The sequence below is a fragment of the Suillus discolor genome (assembly GCF_016758755.1).
Source record: "Suillus discolor strain FC423 chromosome Unknown F5147scaffold_18, whole genome shotgun sequence".
NCBI classification, from domain to species: Eukaryota; Fungi; Basidiomycota; class Agaricomycetes; order Boletales; family Suillaceae; genus Suillus; species Suillus discolor.
In genome coordinates, this window is record NW_024541265.1 from 459,338 (window position 1) to 478,373 (window position 19,036).

Below are 19,036 nucleotides of genomic sequence, written 5' to 3' on the forward strand. Positions count from 1 at the left end.
GAAGTTCGCGCATAGGATTCGTACTGGCTCTTTGGCTCTTGCCGACTGAAATCCTCTCGTACATGTTCGTTTACTGTCTCCCAGAAGACGAGTACTCGTACATCTCGCCGCCAGTAAATGGGATTATGCAGTGGTCAGGCAACGGCCAGTCTTGCCGATCCTATACTTCCCCTCTCCGGCTCTTCAAATCGGCTCGATCACCAGAGACCATGTCACAGCGACATGCTCCAAGCCAAACAAGCAACGTATCTGCCGACGCAGGCGGGGATGCCAAATTCCATACGGAAAATATGTAATGGTGGCTCGAGTGATGTTGCTTCTTGGGACTGTAGAGCAATTCACGCCATACAGTTCTAAGAAGCAATAGAAGCAAGCCAGAGTGGTCTGAAATCGGTAGCAACCTGTATTGAATTGCTCACTTTTCTCTCTGAGTAGCGGTCAGACCAAGGCCAACATCATTACGTGGGGTGGTCTCGTACACCAGATGCAGACAAATGGTACATCTGTCACCGATTGCGCCAGTGTGTGGGCACCGCTACATATTAGACGCTTGAAATTCTAACATCAATTTGTAATTTCAAGTCCGCAATGCCGATTCTTTTTCATGTCTTGTACCTATGAATCATGATGCATGTTAAACCTACGTATACAGGAGTGGGTCCATGTGTGCTCCCGATGAGTGAGTCTATTATTAGCTCGCCCTGGGCTATGTTTATCTATACCAAATGGGTCATCGATTTAATCAAGTCCTTCGATGCCTGCAGGCTGCGATCCTTAGAACCACGAGCACTAGGTGTAGCTGTAGTTATGGGCTGAAAATATAAGAGAACACGGCCATCCATTGGTCCAGTTGTCATGTGACCTGCTCAAATCATGGAAACGCTTACGTGTTCATGATCCCTGATAACAAAGATCTATTGACTCGTATGTTGTTACCCCCCATTGCAATCGATATGGACGGCTATCAGAACTTCGAGAATTGGCATGACGAGGTACGTGGACGCAGAATCACCTCACTTGAGTCTGACATTGACTCCATTGGGCAATGGCTACCAGCCCGCAGTGCAGAAATGGCTCGAGGAGCTCTGTCGAACGCACTCAATCCAGCCTCCTGACTATAACTTCCCATTGGGCGCGCGTTTTCGCCCGTCATATGCAACCGCCAGACCGCAGCAGGATAATGCAGCGATTGTAGCACTCGCCGGTGCAGTGCAAGAAATGAGCAAGCATCTTGTTATTCCCCCACCCCCACCTGTGGCTCTTGCGCTCCCCGCTGCGCCACCCTCTGAATTCGCACGCTCTCTTGAAGTCCTCAGTGCGGCCACCAACATATCAGATGAAGATAAGTTGGAGATGATGCTGTTGTTCTTAAAGAACAAAGACGAGGCCATCGTATATCTCCACATGAACAATCGGTTGAGGGCTCCTTGGGTGCAGAGGAGGCTGGGCGAAATGAGGATTCATGGTGCATGATTTATGAGACCCCATTTGTATTTCCGTTCTTACGTCTTCCTATTCCCATGTTTTTTCCCCTTTGGTAGTCAGAACTTCAAAGCTTAATAATATCGGTGCGATATACAGTGTACTGCTACGTACTACGTCATCTCGAATAACCAGTTTGTTTTTCAAACTTTCGTTAAGCCATAACTTTGCAGTAGTAAATTTTACAATAGGTTGACAGTCGGTAAACCTTGTACATACATGGCAAGTTACAAGATACAACATCGTGACGTACAATGAGGTGGAAGACAAGATGACAACAAAAGGACAACACGACTTACAAGTACAACTGACAAAATAACTGTTGCGACTTCACTTCGTACCACCTGCCCCCTGCCGTGTCAGATGCATTAAAAAGCCATTAAGCATAGCTTTTGCATAAGGCCTTTCTCCTCGGGAAACACTCTCAAGGATCTGATCCAGACGACTTGATACTTCGGGTGTGCTGCGGAACTCTATCAGGAGCTCTAGTTCCATTTTCTCGATATCAGGGTACCTGTGGTGATCAAGGGTCAGCGATGATCATGGCGTAGAACAAGAAAGGCGTACTGAGCTGTAAACCATGAAAATGCCTCATCCAATATATTTTTCGAAGATAAATTGGATTTGATTGCCTGGCACGCCAGAGCTTCCAAACGTGTGTTCTTGAGCTTCGGAATTCTTGTTAATTTGTGTGCCAGATAAGACGCGAGACACACAAACCTTAGAGGCAAGTCGGTACATCGACTTGGGAGAACAGCGTAAAGTTTGAGTTGTGTTGTTGCGCCGGCTGAGCGGATCTTTGGACTTCAGGGGGTGGAAAGAAATTTGGCCAGTGTAGCAATAGTATACGTAGGATGCCCAGCTGCACGAACAGTTTGAGTCATTTTGAGCTAGTCAGAAAATGTAGCTTACGTTGTGAATGCCGTGTTCTGAACCAACACTATTCGCTGTGTCGGAGAAAAGGGTTGAGGCAGTGGCTCAGCCCTCAGTGTGTCCGTCGAGCGGAAACCTGGAGGCCGTGTAGCCGCCAATGCCGCCCAGATGCCGTCTAAGTAGTAGACTCAACATGAGAGATCACCTCAGGCGCACGGAGAAGGAGACAGACTCACTGTCATCATCCGAACTTAAAGCACTGCTATCGGAAGTGGTATCACTGAATGTATCACTAAAATCATCCGACTCATGCTCGTAATGTCCCGGGGCAGCAAAATAGCTCTGGCTATAACGATAAGGAGGGGGCTGGCTAGGCACTCCTTGTGCTTTTCCCTTCGCTTTCATTTTCGTTTTCGCTTTCTCCTTCGTCATGGTCTTCGTCTTAGTTTTCTCTTTCACTTCTTCTTCCTCCGAGTCGATGTCGCTGTCGAGGTAATAATCATATCGCTCAGTGGTGTCCATCATCAGCCTATTTTCGCTGTCGTAGTGAACGAGTAAAGAATTTTTTTTGATACATGCTAAAAGTTAGGTTCATTACTATTGCTCGTCCAGGTAAGATAAGAGATCACCCACAAGGGAGAACTGACGCGACGCTGGCGCCGTGGTCTAAAACTGCACTATTCGCATATACAAAACGAGTTTCTCCTGAAGACTTCCAAGTTGCACGCTTGGACATGGCATAGTACTTGGTGTCGATGAATTCGCCGTTGTTCATGGACTGCCTAAGAGCAGATGCAGTATTAATGAGGGGGTCAGCGATAACTGGAGCAAAGTTTGCTTTCGTAGCGACCGTAAACCACATATAAGGGTGTGCAGCAATAACGGACGGCGAGAACGAGCCAATTAGCGCGGGGGGACCGTGGCCAAAATCAGCAATCGAGACCATTCTGCTGTCAAAAGAAGGAACCTCTGGAGTAGACCCATCTTTAAGGCAGACAGTCACCGTGGCGGCGTCTGTCGCCGACGGTGAACAATGGGTATGATCGAGGTAAACCTTCACTTTGGCAAAAGACCAGCCTTCTTGAGAGTACTGCAGCCCAAAACGCCACCCCAAACCAAACTTTTCGCTGTAAACTATGGTTGAACCCCCTTGTAGGCATTTGGCAAGGCGTTCTTCCTTAGTTTCCAACTGGAAGATTGATGTAACTGAGTCAGATACCTTCTGCATGGTGGATGAAGACAACGAGAGGATGCTTAGGCGCCTCTCTGACCAGTCTCTTATCTGCAAGGCAGTGTAGTGTGACGGGACGCCTCTATATTTAGGAGTTAACTGACAATAATTGGATCCCGTAACTCTAGACCGCTAACAGTGAGCAGGTTTCCAATTTTGACCCGAACATGTTGGAGTCAGACGGACATGGTAATAGTACGAGCACAGGCTGACTAAGATAAAGCACGTTGAATTCTAGCTATTTGAATTTGAATTGGCCATCTACGCTCACACAAGCAGACACAAGCTCAGGTAACTAGGTTCCTCGATGGCTCAACTACCAATGAAACAAAACGTCCAGCGAATCCAATCAAACGTCCGAAATTAAAGCAAAGCTTGCAAACTTGTTGCTAATAGGTGCACATAAGTGTCTGAAGACTTATATGCCACCCTATCAGAAGGAACGGCATTCAGAGACCTTATACGTCGTTTGTACTCTCCCCAAATACGTCCCGCCAGCCGAATACTATGCACGTGCCATGCCTGCGCTAATCGTGACAACACCTTAGGTTCTATCGTCATACTATCCAGCTGCGGGGGTAAGGCACCCGCATTACCAGATGCAATGTTGCCCATATCATGAGACTGTGGGGGTAATACACCCACTTCTGTCTCAGTCATGTTGCCCACAATACGTGCAAGTGGGGGTAGCACACCCATGTAAAAACGCGTCCGATATTGTGGCCAAAGCCCCGTGTCGTCAGAAAACAGGCGCTGAGTTGCTCGTTCCAAGACTTCTCGCACACGATCGGCAGCCTTGCCCTCGAGTAACGAGGAGATCTCATCACAGAGCTGCATGCTATGCGCACGACGGATAGCCAAGAAGGCCAGGCAGTGAGCAAAAATATAGTGAACGCTCTCAAAGGCATCACAACCGAAATGACACCAGGGCGGCATATCACGAAAACGCCGATGCCGCACCTCTGCGGTATCAAGTTGTGATGACCGGGCATACAATTGTACGACGGCAGAGAAGGAGCTAGATGCTCGAGTGTATGGGAAGTCTGGCAGGCGATGACTGTCATACAGTGCAAGAGTCAGCGCTCACGCTGGACAAAAGGAGTTGCTCAACGCATAAGAGTCTTCCAGCCTAGAAATGAGGAAAGAGGACAAGTTGTTTTCAACAAAACCATAACCGGATGCAAACATAGCGTAGACTGCATAGTCATCCATTGAGAAAGTTGCCAGGGGCGCAGAGGGAATAACACCACGCCGTTCTTGCGCAAACCAGGCCATCCAATCAACATAATCGTTGGCGAGACATTCTGGCGTCAGGCCGTTGATATGAGCAACGGTCCAGACGAGTGAGGGCGCGCTAGGGATCCGCACGGGTGAACCCCCGGGTGTCGGCAGGTCAACCCGCACCCGCACCCCGAGGTAAACCCACACCCGCAGCAAGGGTACGGGTTGCACAGTGGGTAGCGAAGTAAGGACCCGGGGTACAACCCATCAAGGGTGTACCCGCGGGTCATAGATCCGCCAGTGCTTAGCACATATGTCCAGCACACATCAGCGAATGCTGACGTGACTCGAACATATGTGGATGGCACAAGAAGGAGGAGGGGCGCGCGCTGGGCATTCGCGCATGGCATCCGTCGCGTTGGGAATGGCGTAGTGGTCGTTGGTGATGGTGTCGCTGGGGTATGCGCTAGTGCCGGCGCGAATGACAAAGATGGTGGTGCGAATGATGGCGAAGGTGACGCGGATGGTGGTGTTGGCGTCGTGGATGGTGGCGTTGGCATGAAAGCTGGTGGTGGTGCGAGTGCTGGGCGCACAAAGATAGGCACCGGCGACGTGACGCGTATGACGTCGTTGTTGTTGCTGGGGGTAGAGTCTTCAATGTGAGTACTCACTTCCAGCGTGCCCAAAGTCTCGTCTCCTCGAGTTCCTCTTTCCTCCTTCATCTCTATACCATCCCTTCTCCCTTCTTCGATTCTCTTGTCCTTTCGTCTTCGCGTGTCGTCCGCGTGCGTTTGCATCGCGTCAACACTTGTTGATGCGTTTCGGGCGCGCGCGCTGTGAACGTGGAGTTGGTGGAGTTGGGAAGGCGCGTTAGGTGCCGGTGTTGGTGGTGGTGCCGGTTGTAGCGTGCACGCGGGAATGCTGGGTGCGAAGATGTTGATAGTGGCGTGGTGAGCGAAGACGTTGATGACGGTTGCAGTTGAGGAGTGTGCGAGGACGAGAGGTAAAATTACCGAAGGCACGGGTATAGCTGGGGTACGGGTAAGAGCGCGGGTCTTAGAATCCCGACCCGTACCCGTACCCCAGTAGTACCCGTACCCGTGACCCGCGCGGGTTACCCGTACCCGTGCAGATCCCTAGGGCGCGCACATAGTACAGTAACTTATACCCGTATTAGACGGACAGCTGAGGGTGACAATGTACCTATACCGGCAGGCCAGCCCATGTGGGCCCATGGCAATAAGTGTACCGTGGTAGACGGGTGGGCTGAGGGTGGTGTGTACCTGATGCAACCGGATGGGCTGGTGGTATATAGTGTAGATGATTATATAGGAATGTACTATATGAATAGCAGTGAATATAGTGTGCGATGGAGACGAGTGGGCTGGAGGAATGTGGTGCAATGTAAATGAGTGGGCCAGAGAGATGGGTGTGATGGAGACGGGTGGGCTGGGTGTTAGGGTGCAATGGGAGACAAGTGGGCCAGTACCTGAGGTGCACAACATGAATGGGTGGGCCGGTACCTGAGGTACACAATGCAGACAGGTGGGCTGGTACCTGAGGTGCACAATATGGATGGGTGGGCCGGTACCTGAGGTGCACAACGCAGACGGGTGGGCCGGTACCTGAGGTGTACAACACAGACAGGTGGGCCAGGTACCCGAGGTGCACAACGCAGATGGGTGGGCCGGTATGATATCACATCTGGTAAAAAAGGAAATACCATCCGGTATAACGTATACTAACCGACAGTGCTCATCCGGTACGTCTGGGATACACATCCGGTATGGCTTAAATACTCACCCAGTGCATACAAGCTTTATGAAGGAAATATCATCCGGTACAGCAACATTCTTACCACTGAAATTCAGGTTATCCAAGTCAACTGTTCAATTACATGATGAAGCACGCGAAGTTGACATCGCAATTTAGACCACTAGTACATACAAGAACATGAATGATATATACTAGTATTACTTGGGCCCATCACCGGAAGGCTTCCTAGAATGCTTAGCGCTCACTGACCGACCTTGGTGTGATAGAGGTCCATATCGTGGGCATGACAAAGGAGCCGAGATGGACTGCCCATCATCCGGCACATTTGATGGCACGGCGACAGATGTATCTAGGGTACCAGTGGAAGGCATGGGCGGCACCGGTAGAATAGGAGACTGGCACAGGTTGTGCACCAACTGGAGGAACAGACGGACCGGATGCCTTCATGGTCAGTGATGGGATGATGGTGGTGGTGGATGGCACCTGGTCATGCCTTGCGACCGGTGAGCCATCTGTTGCATCACCCAACATATCACCACCGGTCTGGGCACTCCTCCAAGATGCGTCCGGAGTAAATACATTGTTGGTCACAGTGCGGGCAAACACACTAATGGATGGGTTGGGGGCTGTAATGGAGGGTGGATTGAATGCTGGTGGACTGGACATTGACATTGACGCTTGACTGGACCTCTGTTCCCTGAGATACCTGACAATGCCTCTCACTTCAGCGGTGCACTCACTGAGGAGTCCCCGCTGCACACGCACATCTCGCTCTATGTTGTCGATATGCATGGACATGGCATGATCGGACGACTCTGCAAGATGGATACGATGCTCCAGGCGATCATGCCGGATGTCAATCTCCATGCGATCGCTTGTGCGCAGTTCCTCCATATCGATGCAAATTTGGGCCAGCATGGCCTCCATCTGCTCATGAGCGAGAGGGTGTGGGGGTCCGGCAGGCGCGACAGGCGAGGAAGGCTGATAAACTGGAGGGATTGGTGAGAACTGGATGTCGTCCTCTGGGGCCATGACAGGTGATGGAGGTGGTATATCGTCCTCACTGGGTTCCTTCCAATGATCAGAAGGAAAGTCGTCTCCGGATGCCAAAAGGGCCTTTGCTGTTACAGCACCACCGGTACCGGTCATTTGTGGAGCGTCGTCCAGCATCTGCACATCAACATCGACGTTGACGTTGATGTCCTCTTCCTCTGGGATAGGACTAGGATGCTGAATGTTTTTATCTACAAGAACGAATGAGAATATGAAACAACCCAACCGGATCAGAAGACTAGTGATGTGCGGGCCCGGCTCGGCCTGAAAGCCCTGGCTTAGGCTCGGCTTTGGGGGGCTTGGGCTTTGCAAAAGCTCAGGCCGAGCCGTGAGCCCAAGCCAGGCCAAAGCCGTGGCTCGGCTTGGGCTCAACGACGGCTTTCAAGAACAAAATGATCTGAAATTAAATCTAAGCATATGTGTAATGGTGAGATACTAAAAGAACTTCATGAACCGTGTAGGCATGGATGCTGGTATCGTGCGTCTGCCCGTGAGCATGTCTTTGCGCACATGGAAGTACTTGACGTGTGCGAGGATGAGCATCTGTTGTGTTCACCTGTGACTGGGTGCGTGATGTCTATCGATTGGTAGAGCTGTTGAGAGGTGATGTTGTCGGCGATGTTGTCAGCGAGCGAGCGGGCTAGGCGTGAAATGGAATTACCTCGCATTCCTTGCTAAAAGCGCTTTCCTTGACACACGAGGCTCTTATTTGCACCTGAACACGTCATCGTTAGCGGATATATCGTATCATAAACGTGCACACATACTGAGTTTTCTCCGTGAAGCACTTGAGGTTGCTCTTCACAGCGGCCTCCATTATCTTGCGACCAACAAGGGTTGAGCCAGTGAAGGCGACCTTCTCTATCCTCATATGCGAGGAGATGGCATTACCGACAGTGTTTCCGTGACCAGAGATGACATTATCCACCCCGGGTGGGAAGCCAGCCTCATTAATAAGGTGAAGTTTCCATGCCATCATGAGCACTGCGAAGTGAATGAGGGCATGACACTCGAAGCAGCTGATGTGTACGCACATGGGAAATTCCATGGGATGATTTGACCCTATCAGACAAACATCAGAGGATGATCTGGGAGCTGATATACGTGTACTTACGACGACACCAATTGGTTCGTGACGAGTATAGGTGAGCTTGTCTTTGGTGGTCTGCCGGATTGTCAGCGAATGAACAAAGAAATATTGAGGCCGATAAGGGACAAAAAGCTGCGGCCTGAGCTGCCGGCTCAGGCTTTTCAACACCTCAAGCCAGGCCCTGGGCCGTGGTCAGGCCCTGACTTGGGCCCGGCTCGGCTCGGCCTAATCAGGCTCGGCTTTGGCCGGCCCACAGCCTGAAGCCGGGCCGTGCACATCACTACAGAAGACTTACCTTTCCCCTTAGACTTCTTGCTGATCTTCTGTCCAGTGGCCCTGGACCAGGTAGTCTTGGAGTGAGTGGCGATTGGAGTCGAAGTTGGTGCAGTGGTGGCGACAGTTGTGCTTTCTGCACTCTCTGGGTTGCTCCGGATGCATGCCATCTTCCACTGATAGCACAAAGAGCAAGTCAGGGCGATATCGCCTTTCTTCGTCAACCGGGGGTCGCACTCCACATTTTTCAACTGGCATCTGTCACAAGGCGGTAGAGATCCATCAAGGCGGGGCTATGATGTATCAGTGGGGTAGAACATTGCATCCACCGGAGGACTTACCGGTTGTACCTTGCCTTTCTTGATGTTGGCCTTGGCCTTGGGCTGAACGGACTGTATCGTATAATGTTAGCGTCGCATATCACAAATTCAATAAAAATACAATCGTACCAATTTTTGTCGCTTCCCTGGTCTGACACTGGCTTCCTTGTTGTTGTCTTCGTCATCATCAGCATCATCCTCCTCCAACTCGTCCTCTTCATTGTCCTCCATCACAACCGGCTCACTTGGCTTCAATGCAACAGCCTTCTTTTTCGTGGGCTTTCGTGTTGATTTCCGGGGCTTGTGTCCAGCATCAGCCATGTTGAATTTACATGGCAAAAGACTTACCTCAATGTCCGGAAGATCATCCACATTGATGGCCTTGCCATCCTCATCGTCGTCATCTTCCGGTGCCATTGCCTTCCCCTTCCCCTTCCCCTTCCCCTTCCTCCTATCCTTGTCGGTCTCCGTGTCAGTGTCTGACAAGATCTCCTTTGACTTGGGAACACGATTCCGGGGCGGGTTGATACGAGGCACAGGAGGGCTGGTGCTGAGTCATCGTTTGCGTGATTTCGACGGCCCAGCCTGTGCAGTCCCACCGGATGCTGCATGTCTGGGGATGCGAATGCTGAGATGCGAGGTAGGTGCCGGTGCCAGTGTAGGTGCCGGTGCCGGTGCAGGAACCGGTGCAGGTGTAGGAACTGGGGCAGGTGCAGGTGCAGGTGCAGGAACCGGGGCAGGTGCAGGTGCGCGCACCGGGACAGGTGCAGGTGCGCGAACCGGGACAGGTGCAGGTTCAGGAACCTGGACAGGTACTAGTGCAGTAACAGATGTCAGTACAGGTAGGATGACAAGAGGAACACGCTTACCAGCAGCTGCAGGTGGAACCGGAGCATCACCCAATGTCTTACCATACAATGGGTGCTTCATACACATGTCCTCATTGTGACCCAGACGGTTCCAATCCGGTACTTCTACCAATTGTGTTGTGCGCCTCTGAGCACAGAAGATCTCAGCTGCAAGTGACAAAAGGCCAGGGGGAACATAGGTGGCGACCCTTCCATGTGAGCGAATGGCTTCATTCTGTAACTAGTGTCAGTACTGTCAACCAAAAAGACATCAAACATACCACATCGCGAGCAATCTTCCAGCTCAGTTCCATTTTCTCCTCCTGTGAATGCGACCGGAGAACCTGTTGAGCCATCTCATTGAGCCTGGCGACAAGGGCGATAAGAGTCTGGTTGGCGGCGGCAGCAGCAGAAGTGGAGGTAGAGGTAGAGGACATGGTGAGACAATTGAAGTAGAGAGGAAGTTGCAGTAGAGAGGAAGTTGACAAGACACCCGGAAGCGACCTGTACACACTTGTAAAATTTTCAATCACCGGTTGTCCGGCCCGACTCGGATATATCCGCTGAAGGTACAACAATTCAGATGGTGAGTCTGAACAATGTTGGGTCTTGCAGAACCTAGCTGCTATTCGACCCTAAAGGGTTTCTGGACCAGGCTCAAGGCTCAGAGAAGAGGAAATATGATAGAAACTTGCTGAATACTCAGACTCATAGTAGAACTGGTGAAAAGGTAACTTGATTATGTAAGCTACAAAGTGCCAACATAAGGTAAGGTAAAGACAGTCTCTCCAAGCCTAGCCAGAAATGAATCCCTACACCGCGTCCACATTGTTATCACAATCTATTTTTAGTTTTCGAATTCATATTGCGTGTTTGACATGTCATCAGTAATCAATTGTTGCCAGCCGGCCTGTGAGCAAAGTATCCGGTCACCGCGTGTAGTAGAACATCCATTCTTCCGGTGTTCTAATGAAGAGCAGGCATTTAGACAGGCCATTGAAGAAAAGAAAGCGACATATGTGATCATCGGCGATTCCTCAGCATACATTACATTTATCTAGTGAGGATGAAGGTGAGAAACTATCGCCCCCAAGAATGTACCGGTTGACATTATCCGACATGCCAGTATTTGACATCCTGAAACCAGGACAAGAGGAGGGCACTTACAACAACTTGCTGATGGATTGTTCAAGCATGGGCGAATGTGAGGTTTACTTCATATTAAACTATTCTAAAGACAATTGATATTGTCTTGAAGACCTAGATGTCCTCTCCGCTCATGACTGGTTGAAGGATGGTAAAATGTTGATGACGGTACACTTATGAATGCCAGCTGACTGCAAGTCATTGGATTTGGGATTTCCCTTGTCCGATGATGACCAGATGACCACCATCAACAATCAACCAGAGTCAGACATCTTGGACATGGAATTCCCTACATCGTCTGATGATGACCGGTCAAATGATGAGACGTTGGACCTGGGCTTTCCTCCAGAGCCCGACATTGCAGGAGAACCACTTGATTTGGGGTTTGATGTCAACCCTCCACCTCAGCCGGCCGGCACCACAGGTATGTTGCTGGATATATATATGGTAAATTTACTTGCTGATTTAAAACTAAATCTGAATAGACGACGGGGCTCTGGAGATGGGCTTCGACTCGCCGGACATGGGGAATGATGTTCAACTCAAAGAAAACCCTTTAGAGATGGGTTACGAGGTGGATCCGGCACATGATGTTCCGGATCAGTCATGTAAGTTCAGTGTTTTCCTGACGATCATGCACTGTTGATGGTTGAGATTCAGTTGCTGTCAGTCGACCGGATCCCATTGGATTTGTGATTCAAAGGGCTGTAGGTGATTTGCGTGTAGCAATGCACCGGTTGGATATGGACCGGGCTGGTGATACCATGTCGCCGGATGAAGCCTTTGTGATACAGCAAGTTCTTGACTGTGCACAAGAGTTATTGCTGGCGTGCCAACTAATCTCAATATCTCAACTGTTGACGTGAAGTATACATATCCGGTCAAATGTTATCTACACCTGTCTCTAGCATACTTGTGTCCATATATCCCAATGACTACTTGTGCATATAGTTAGCTTTATAAGATGCCTTTTTACTTCTAAGAGAGCGCTTTGGCTCTGGATTGGTAATCTTGGGTTCGGGTCCTTTGGTTTTCCTTCTGGTGGACTTTCTTGGGGAAGGAGGTGTTGGTTTGGGCGCCAGTGGTTTGTTCTTATTCTTCCTGGTCTGCATACCTGATATAGGCCCAAATTCATGACTTTTAGATGCAGGCAGAGGGTCATTAATATGATTACCAGTTGATTGCACAGCACCGGTACCGGTGTTGTCTTCTGACGGTCCCCTTCTACTTGCAGCGAGCTTGGATTTCTTGACCAGTGGCTGACGATCTGACTCTGAATCCGTTTGAATAGGATCAACCCTACCCCGCTTTTTTGTGGGTTTTGGGACCGGCACGGGTTTCTTGACCGGTGGGGGAGGATCTTCGTTATCTGAATCAGATGGAACCGGACTGGCATGGTGGTGCATTTTGGTTGGTTTGGGTTTTGGGACTGGCATGGGTTTCTTGACTGGTGGAGGAGGATCTTCTTGCTCTGAGTCGGATGGAACTGTATGGGCCCGGCGGTGCTTCTTGGTTCATTTTGACTTTGAAGGTGGCGATTGGATATTGTCTTCCACGCCTCCGCCTTCTTCCTTGTCTTCCTCTCTATCCTCCTTATCATTATCATCATCGTTGTCATCATCCTCACTACTCAACTCCTGTTCCATCCTCCTGCTGCGCTTTCCAGTTGACTTTTTCACCGGAACCCTGGGTCTGATGTCAGAATCGTTGCCTGAGATCATCTCCACTGGTTCTCTCATCATCTTATCATCGCCCTCCCAGGCTTTGAATTCAAAGGTTGGGCGAACCTGGTCCTTCTGTCTTTGACGCCACAACTCTAACAGCCGGTCGGCATCCACCAACCGAATCTTTGACGGATCGTCCAGCTGGCAGCCGGTAGGTAAAAACTTGGCCTCAATAAAATCACCCTGTGCCATCCTCACTGAGGACCATGGTACAGATGCCTTTGTTTGTTGGCTGCACAACCCTGACAAATAGCTGGTCGGTGGATTCAACTCTCCAGAAGCATGATGTGTGAAACTTACTGTAGTGTCTTGTGAGGAATGTCCGGATAAGATGCTTTTTACCCTCTAGGTTAAGATCTTCAGCGTCCAGTATGACCGGAAGTCCATAGGTATCCACCTCCAACGGATAATCTTCCTTCTTTCGCCCTTTTTTTCTGCTCTTCTTTACCTCCCCCTCATCATCGTTGTCGTCATCATCATTCAGGTCAACTTCTGGTATCACCCGAAGTCGGATAAGTACTTGACCGAATGACGCCAAGATTTTCAAACAGAAGCTCACCGAACTCTTCTCTGGCATAGGCATTCCACTCTGATAACATGGGCTTCCAGTCCTTTGTATCTGTAAAACTATTGCCTTCTAACTTTTTATTGAAGTCAATTCTTCCAACCGGATCAGTGGATCTGTATTGGTTGAGTGCGAAGTGGAACTCACCCATTGATCCTCACCTCACCTTCCTCTGCTTTCCATGCTGATAATATGAATATTCTCATACCGGCCTGCTTCCATAACTTGGTCGCCAAATCCTTCATCATACCGGGTGCTTTCTTCTTTGCAAAGTCGGCCTGGACACCTGCTGGAGGAGCCTTGTCAGACCACTTGATCGCAGTCTTCTGAGCTTCCTCCAGCTGCTCTTTAGATAGACTGGCCATGACTGCAGTGAGGGTTGTCTGGTATCTTTCAATAAATTTCTTTGATCCTGGCATTGCTCCGGTCTTTTCAATGATCTCCTCCTTGCGCTGTTGTTCTATCACCGACCGGGAAGTCCATTTCTGACCGAACTTGCTGTCTTTTTTTTTGCGAGTCTTTTCAGGTCTTCGGTTATATAACCAGTCCCGGTACACCTAGATACATCATGATAAAAGTCAGACATCATGTATAAAATTCGATGATCAACTGCTCACAAGTTTCCTTTTCTTCAGTAACCGGTCATCCATAGCAGGGGCATGCACCTTGGCCTCTTTTATGACCGCCTTCAAGATCTTTTTTCTATCCTTGGCAGCGGCTTCCTTCCATTCTTCTAGGTGAGATTTTAAGACCAGCACCTCTTCCTCGGTCAATTTCTTCTGCTTTGTCTTTTTTGGGCTGTCTACTGATGAGTTGGACTGGGGCATGGCAAAGCAGTTCAGGAGCAGTTGTGGTCTTGGTAGAAGAAAGGATGCATGTGTATCGCACAGTATTAGGTTACATAACCGATGTATGTGACAGCAAACCAAACAAGAGATTGTCTGCCAGTGAGTCAATACTCGTTGATTGGCATGATTCCCTCAACACCCCATGTGTTTCTGGTACATATAATTTAGAACTGCAAATGCATAAGCATACATACTTAGACCATTATCATATAGTGTATGGGTAGCATACAGCTATACCCTTGAATACTGCATACAGGCCCTGTGCAACCTTACTCCATGACTTGCTCGAGTAAGTACTTTGAAGGCCAGCATGAATGTGGATATAAACAGCCGGTGTCCTGAAGATCAAACAAGAAGTCTGTTTATGTCTATATAATGGGTTATTTGGCTTGAACTGTTGTCTCAGAGCATGTTTCACAATGCCAGTGCCCATCTAATTGAAAGGAGTATATATTACTGCCGAACCCTCTTAATTGACTGAATTACTTCTGAGACCAACACCCCGCAACACTGGCTAAGAAGTATTTGAACCTTGAAATGTAACCTCCGGTCGACATAGGTTTTCAAGTCAATTGTCATCCAACTTGAACATGAAATCCATACCACTCGGGATAATGGAAGGATTACTGTGTTTGATGGATGATGCAACTATGGCAACCTGAGTGACTATAACCTTATATATCCTAATCGGAGGTAATTTGCAAGATCTTTGATGACATCATTATCCTTTATAGTAATATGACATAATTGATCTGAACAACTGGTCCCTTGACGATAATCTGGGTTGTTCAATGACTAACAAGGGAAAATGTGGTAATCTCGACGGTTCAAATCACCCGGAGTCCGGAATTGATGGAAGGCACTGCAGTGAAGTCGTGCCCACAAGTCATCAAGACAGCACACTGATCCTTTCCAGTGGTAGTTTCAATATGGCAAAGGGCAAACAAAAGGGAATCACATACACTCCTCCTATGAAGAAACAATTGCCTCAGCTGTATAAACTCAAAGAAAAAAATACAACCAGAGGATCCAGGTCATCTTGGGTGAAAGATTCATGGGCTCGGAAAACACAGTCGGTAACATCATCACCGACAAAATCTCCCTCGAAGCATAAATCCAGGTCCCCTCACTTGCTCTATGAAGGTGCTGACTTTGACTTTGACCAAGGTGACATCCCCCAGCCTAAATTTCCGAAATCTCAGGCAAGCAGCAGTTATCTTCATTTCCCAGGTCTGACCAGATCATACAGAGTCAGAATACATATCTCCGGCAATGGAAGTGCAAGTTCAAGGACTATATAAACTCACTGATGGTCAGAGAAGCCCCTCCAGCCGACCGACTTTGCTCAGTCTGCAAGAAAGATGGGGTGTATAGATGCCATGGCTGTTTCAATGAGCCACTCTTTTGCACAGACTGTTGCAGAATTTGGCATCAAAGACATCCATTCCATCGCATCAGTCAATGGACCGGATCATTTTTTCAAGAAACTTCACTCATTAAAGTTGGCCTGCACATTCACCTCGCTCACGATGGCACTCCATGTCCCAGCAGCACTGATTACTCATCAGACTTCTTTGAATGGTCAGATACCGATGACAATATAGACGACGATTATCCGGAGGGACCTTTCATTCCACCGGTCAGAGACCCAGATCATCCGGCCATAACTGTAGTAGACAAGTCCGGTGTTCACTCCCTTTCCATATGGTACTGTCACTGCCCTGGTGCTATCAGCCGAGACATGCAGCTGTTCCAGGCTGGCTTGTTCCCAGCATCTTGTACCAGACCAAAAACTGCATTCACATTCTCTGTCTTGGATGACTTTCTGTTAGACAATCTCGAGTGCGGTACATCGGCAATGAATTACTACAGCAAAATTCGCAGACTAACCTCGAGCATCTTTCCACTGATGGTTCTGGTCAGCTGGGTTTCATTTTGTACTTCATGTTCCGGTCATTAAAGAATGATATCCGTAGGATCACTACAGAGAGCTCATGAGAGCTGCCAGACAGTGGCGACAATGCAAGCTTTACAAGTGGCATGGATTTGCCCACAAAGATGACAAGCCAAATGAAGGTGATCTTGCCCTATTTTGCCCTGCATGTCCACAACCAGGGATAAACTTGGACCTGTCTGCTGGTACAGTCGCCCAACCGGACGATACCCCTTCCTGGCTAATGACTAGGTATTTGGTCATGGATGGAAATTTCAAAGCTGAGCACATGCATCTGGTGAATCCATCGGATGAAGTTTCATTGATGGATGGTCTGGGGTTCATGGTCTCCGATGAACGATACAAGAGTCATTTGGCCATTGCCCGAGACCATGTCCAAAGGTCAGATTGTAATAATCACCGGGCCGTCAATCAAGCAAACACCTCCCGGCAAAGGCTGGAAGCCACCGGTATAGGAGGATGTGCATGTGCGCGGCATGGATGTTTTGTCCCACATTCCATGGTGGATTTTCAGAAAGGTGAAAGGTTGGTACATATTTCATCTGGTCACATCAATGGCAGTCTTACAACTCTCACCTGGGATAATTAGACAGATGAACATGGACTATGCATTAAGTCAAGCACTTAACTATAAGACCAACGGAATCTCTCGTGCCATAACTTTCTATGACATAAATTGTCAGTATAACAAGTATTTGAAGGACCGGATCGATTCTAGTATGTATCTTTCCATCCCTGTCGGTATGGATATCATTCCCGGAATCGGCTTGTGGCATGTACATGGACATCAAGATAGCTGCTATGTCCGGTATGCATCAAATTTTATCCACGGGACTGGCAGGATAGATGGAGAGATTATGGAGACCCTCTGGGCGCCTCTGAACATAATCTCCCCATCGGCCAGGGGTATGGGAACTCCACATCGCAAGGAGGTATTGGATTATCAGATGAATGATTGTAACTTCATGAAAATGATTCGTATAAGTAAGTCGCCTACCTCCAGATGTACAAATATTGTCCGGTCTCATATAATGCATTTCCGGTTGGCACCTCCTTTAGCTAAGTTTCTTGCCAGAAAGTTGAAAGAGGCCATCAAGGGTTCTGCGGAGAGCAAACTTGCATTCCAAAATCTTAACGAGATGGCTCATCCTGACATGGTCATTCTTTGGGAGGCAGAGGAGACACTCGCTCATGAGAACAGAGCCGAGGATCCTACAGCTATGGACATTTATGAGGTCCGGTTGGAAAAGGGCAAGTGTCCTTTCATTGGTTTTATGGCAGGTCTGATCACAAGGTTGTGTAGCTCCCACTAGAAAACAGCAGGAGTTGCGCCTGTTGCAGGCTCAAAATTGCCCTGAACATCCGGACATCAACCCCCCCGGTCGACGAGGCGCTGCCACTTGGCTCGCCACTGGTCTCACCATAGAGGAATCCCAAATCTCTCTCTCTAAGGATGTCAAAAGGTTACGAATGCACCCAACAGATATGCAATTGCTGAGAGTGGCCCGATGCTGGGATAAACTTCACACTCAGATCACAAGCTTTCTCGAGATGGCACCTACCTATCTTGGAGTTGAAGTCGATGTCAATGACCCGGATTTTCCTTTGAATAGTGTTCATAATTCACTCCATGACGATGGTGAAGATTTCTCAGATCTCGACGATGATCAAAATCCTGATCCAGACACACACGATACTTCCATATTTCAACCGGAGCTCACTGTCATACCTCTGCCATCCAACATTGGTGAGCTCAGGTGCAGGGAGTTAGGTCTCACCAATCTCATGAAAGAAGAAATTGCCCTCCATGAAGGCCAGGCCAATGACGCACTCCATGCTATTAGAGTTCATTTGGGAGATAAAGCTGTTTTATTCTGCAATACTGTCCGGTCAGCCAAGTCACAGGCATCATCTACTAGGGCATGGACTCGAGTTCGCTCGGTAGAGACTGCTGTGAATCTCAATGCCAGTATCTATTCAAAATGCCAGTCGCAACTGGCCAAACTCTCTGACCACGACCTCTTGAAGAAATACATTCCTTTGAAGAAAGATGACCTCAAAGCCAGCTCTGCAGTGGCTGATCCAAATGCACGTGGTCAGAGGGACACCACTCTGTCATGGTTCTGGTCTTTGGATGTTTAGGGCGACACATCAGGAAATGACTGGATGACAGAATGCGAGTGTCTGGTGCTTCCGGATATATCTGGTCGTCCGGTCCCACATGTTCTCATAATAGTTTACCGGGTTAATTGGCTCCGGACAAAAGCACTGCGTGATCGATGGAGTGAAGAGCTTATTCTGGTCAAACATGAAATGCAGTGGTCAATCAATTTTTTTGACCGCAGAGCGAAGCAATGGCTCAGTCACATGCACAATGCTACTTCTGCAGGGCTCACCGGACACACATGTTATGCTGCACGACAATCCCACATATATCACCAACTAGCAGCACATGCAGAGAATGCTTTTCGGACAATGATCGATCAGCTAGATATACCGGTTCAGATAGTTGGTGGTACCGGTTGATATGGTTGATAATACCGGTCCAGACACATAATTCGTGTTACCAGTTGATAATACCCATTACATAATACACAATTATCTTGGATACATGCAAATAATCCTAGTGTGT

General features: G+C 48.8%; 6 protein-coding genes across 6 annotated transcripts; 2 read left to right on the top strand and 4 right to left on the bottom strand.

Annotated features, from left to right (window-relative positions):
- Positions 1-1,609: 1,609 nt before the first annotated feature.
- F5147DRAFT_103073 (uncharacterized protein) lies at positions 1,610-3,782 on the bottom strand. The gene is made up of 6 exons (XM_041428030.1): positions 2,989-3,782; positions 2,592-2,933; positions 2,395-2,530; positions 2,203-2,344; positions 2,050-2,150; positions 1,610-1,996 (listed from the first exon to the last, which is right to left on the bottom strand). Exons 1-6 carry the CDS (start codon positions 3,581-3,583, stop codon positions 1,813-1,815), a joined length of 1,500 nt encoding a protein of 499 aa, XP_041294657.1. The 5' UTR covers positions 3,584-3,782; the 3' UTR covers positions 1,610-1,812.
- A 340-nt stretch (positions 3,783-4,122) lies between these two features.
- On the bottom strand, positions 4,123-4,642 carry F5147DRAFT_687162 (uncharacterized protein; the record flags this gene model as incomplete). The annotated part of the gene is made up of 2 exons (XM_041436819.1): positions 4,123-4,326; positions 4,514-4,642. Coding segments are annotated over 2 exons (213 nt in total), but the record flags the coding sequence as incomplete, so codon positions are not given.
- Positions 4,643-7,873: 3,231 nt separating this feature from the next.
- On the bottom strand, positions 7,874-8,828 carry F5147DRAFT_103097 (Aldehyde/histidinol dehydrogenase; the record flags this gene model as incomplete). Its single annotated transcript, XM_041428031.1, has 6 exons — positions 7,874-8,033; positions 8,091-8,229; positions 8,298-8,351; positions 8,404-8,620; positions 8,671-8,698; positions 8,751-8,828. Coding segments are annotated over 4 exons (333 nt in total), but the record flags the coding sequence as incomplete, so codon positions are not given.
- A 2,434-nt stretch (positions 8,829-11,262) lies between these two features.
- F5147DRAFT_651487 (uncharacterized protein) lies at positions 11,263-12,179 on the top strand (the record flags this gene model as incomplete). The annotated part of the gene is made up of 5 exons (XM_041433541.1): positions 11,263-11,371; positions 11,426-11,464; positions 11,501-11,737; positions 11,799-11,921; positions 11,974-12,179. 5 exons carry the CDS (start codon positions 11,263-11,265, stop codon positions 12,177-12,179), a joined length of 714 nt encoding a protein of 237 aa, XP_041294660.1.
- Positions 12,180-12,248: 69 nt separating this feature from the next.
- F5147DRAFT_772022 (uncharacterized protein) lies at positions 12,249-14,575 on the bottom strand (the record flags this gene model as incomplete). Its single annotated transcript, XM_041441306.1, has 7 exons — positions 12,249-12,821; positions 12,870-13,279; positions 13,338-13,529; positions 13,597-13,697; positions 13,750-14,159; positions 14,220-14,457; positions 14,562-14,575. 7 exons carry the CDS (start codon positions 14,573-14,575, stop codon positions 12,249-12,251), a joined length of 1,938 nt encoding a protein of 645 aa, XP_041294661.1.
- Positions 14,576-15,696: 1,121 nt separating this feature from the next.
- F5147DRAFT_573626 (uncharacterized protein) lies at positions 15,697-18,930 on the top strand (the record flags this gene model as incomplete). The annotated part of the gene is made up of 6 exons (XM_041431168.1): positions 15,697-16,368; positions 16,427-16,929; positions 16,994-17,388; positions 17,464-17,644; positions 17,718-18,540; positions 18,586-18,930. Coding segments are annotated over 6 exons (2,919 nt in total), but the record flags the coding sequence as incomplete, so codon positions are not given.
- Between the last annotated feature and the right edge of the window lie 106 nt (positions 18,931-19,036).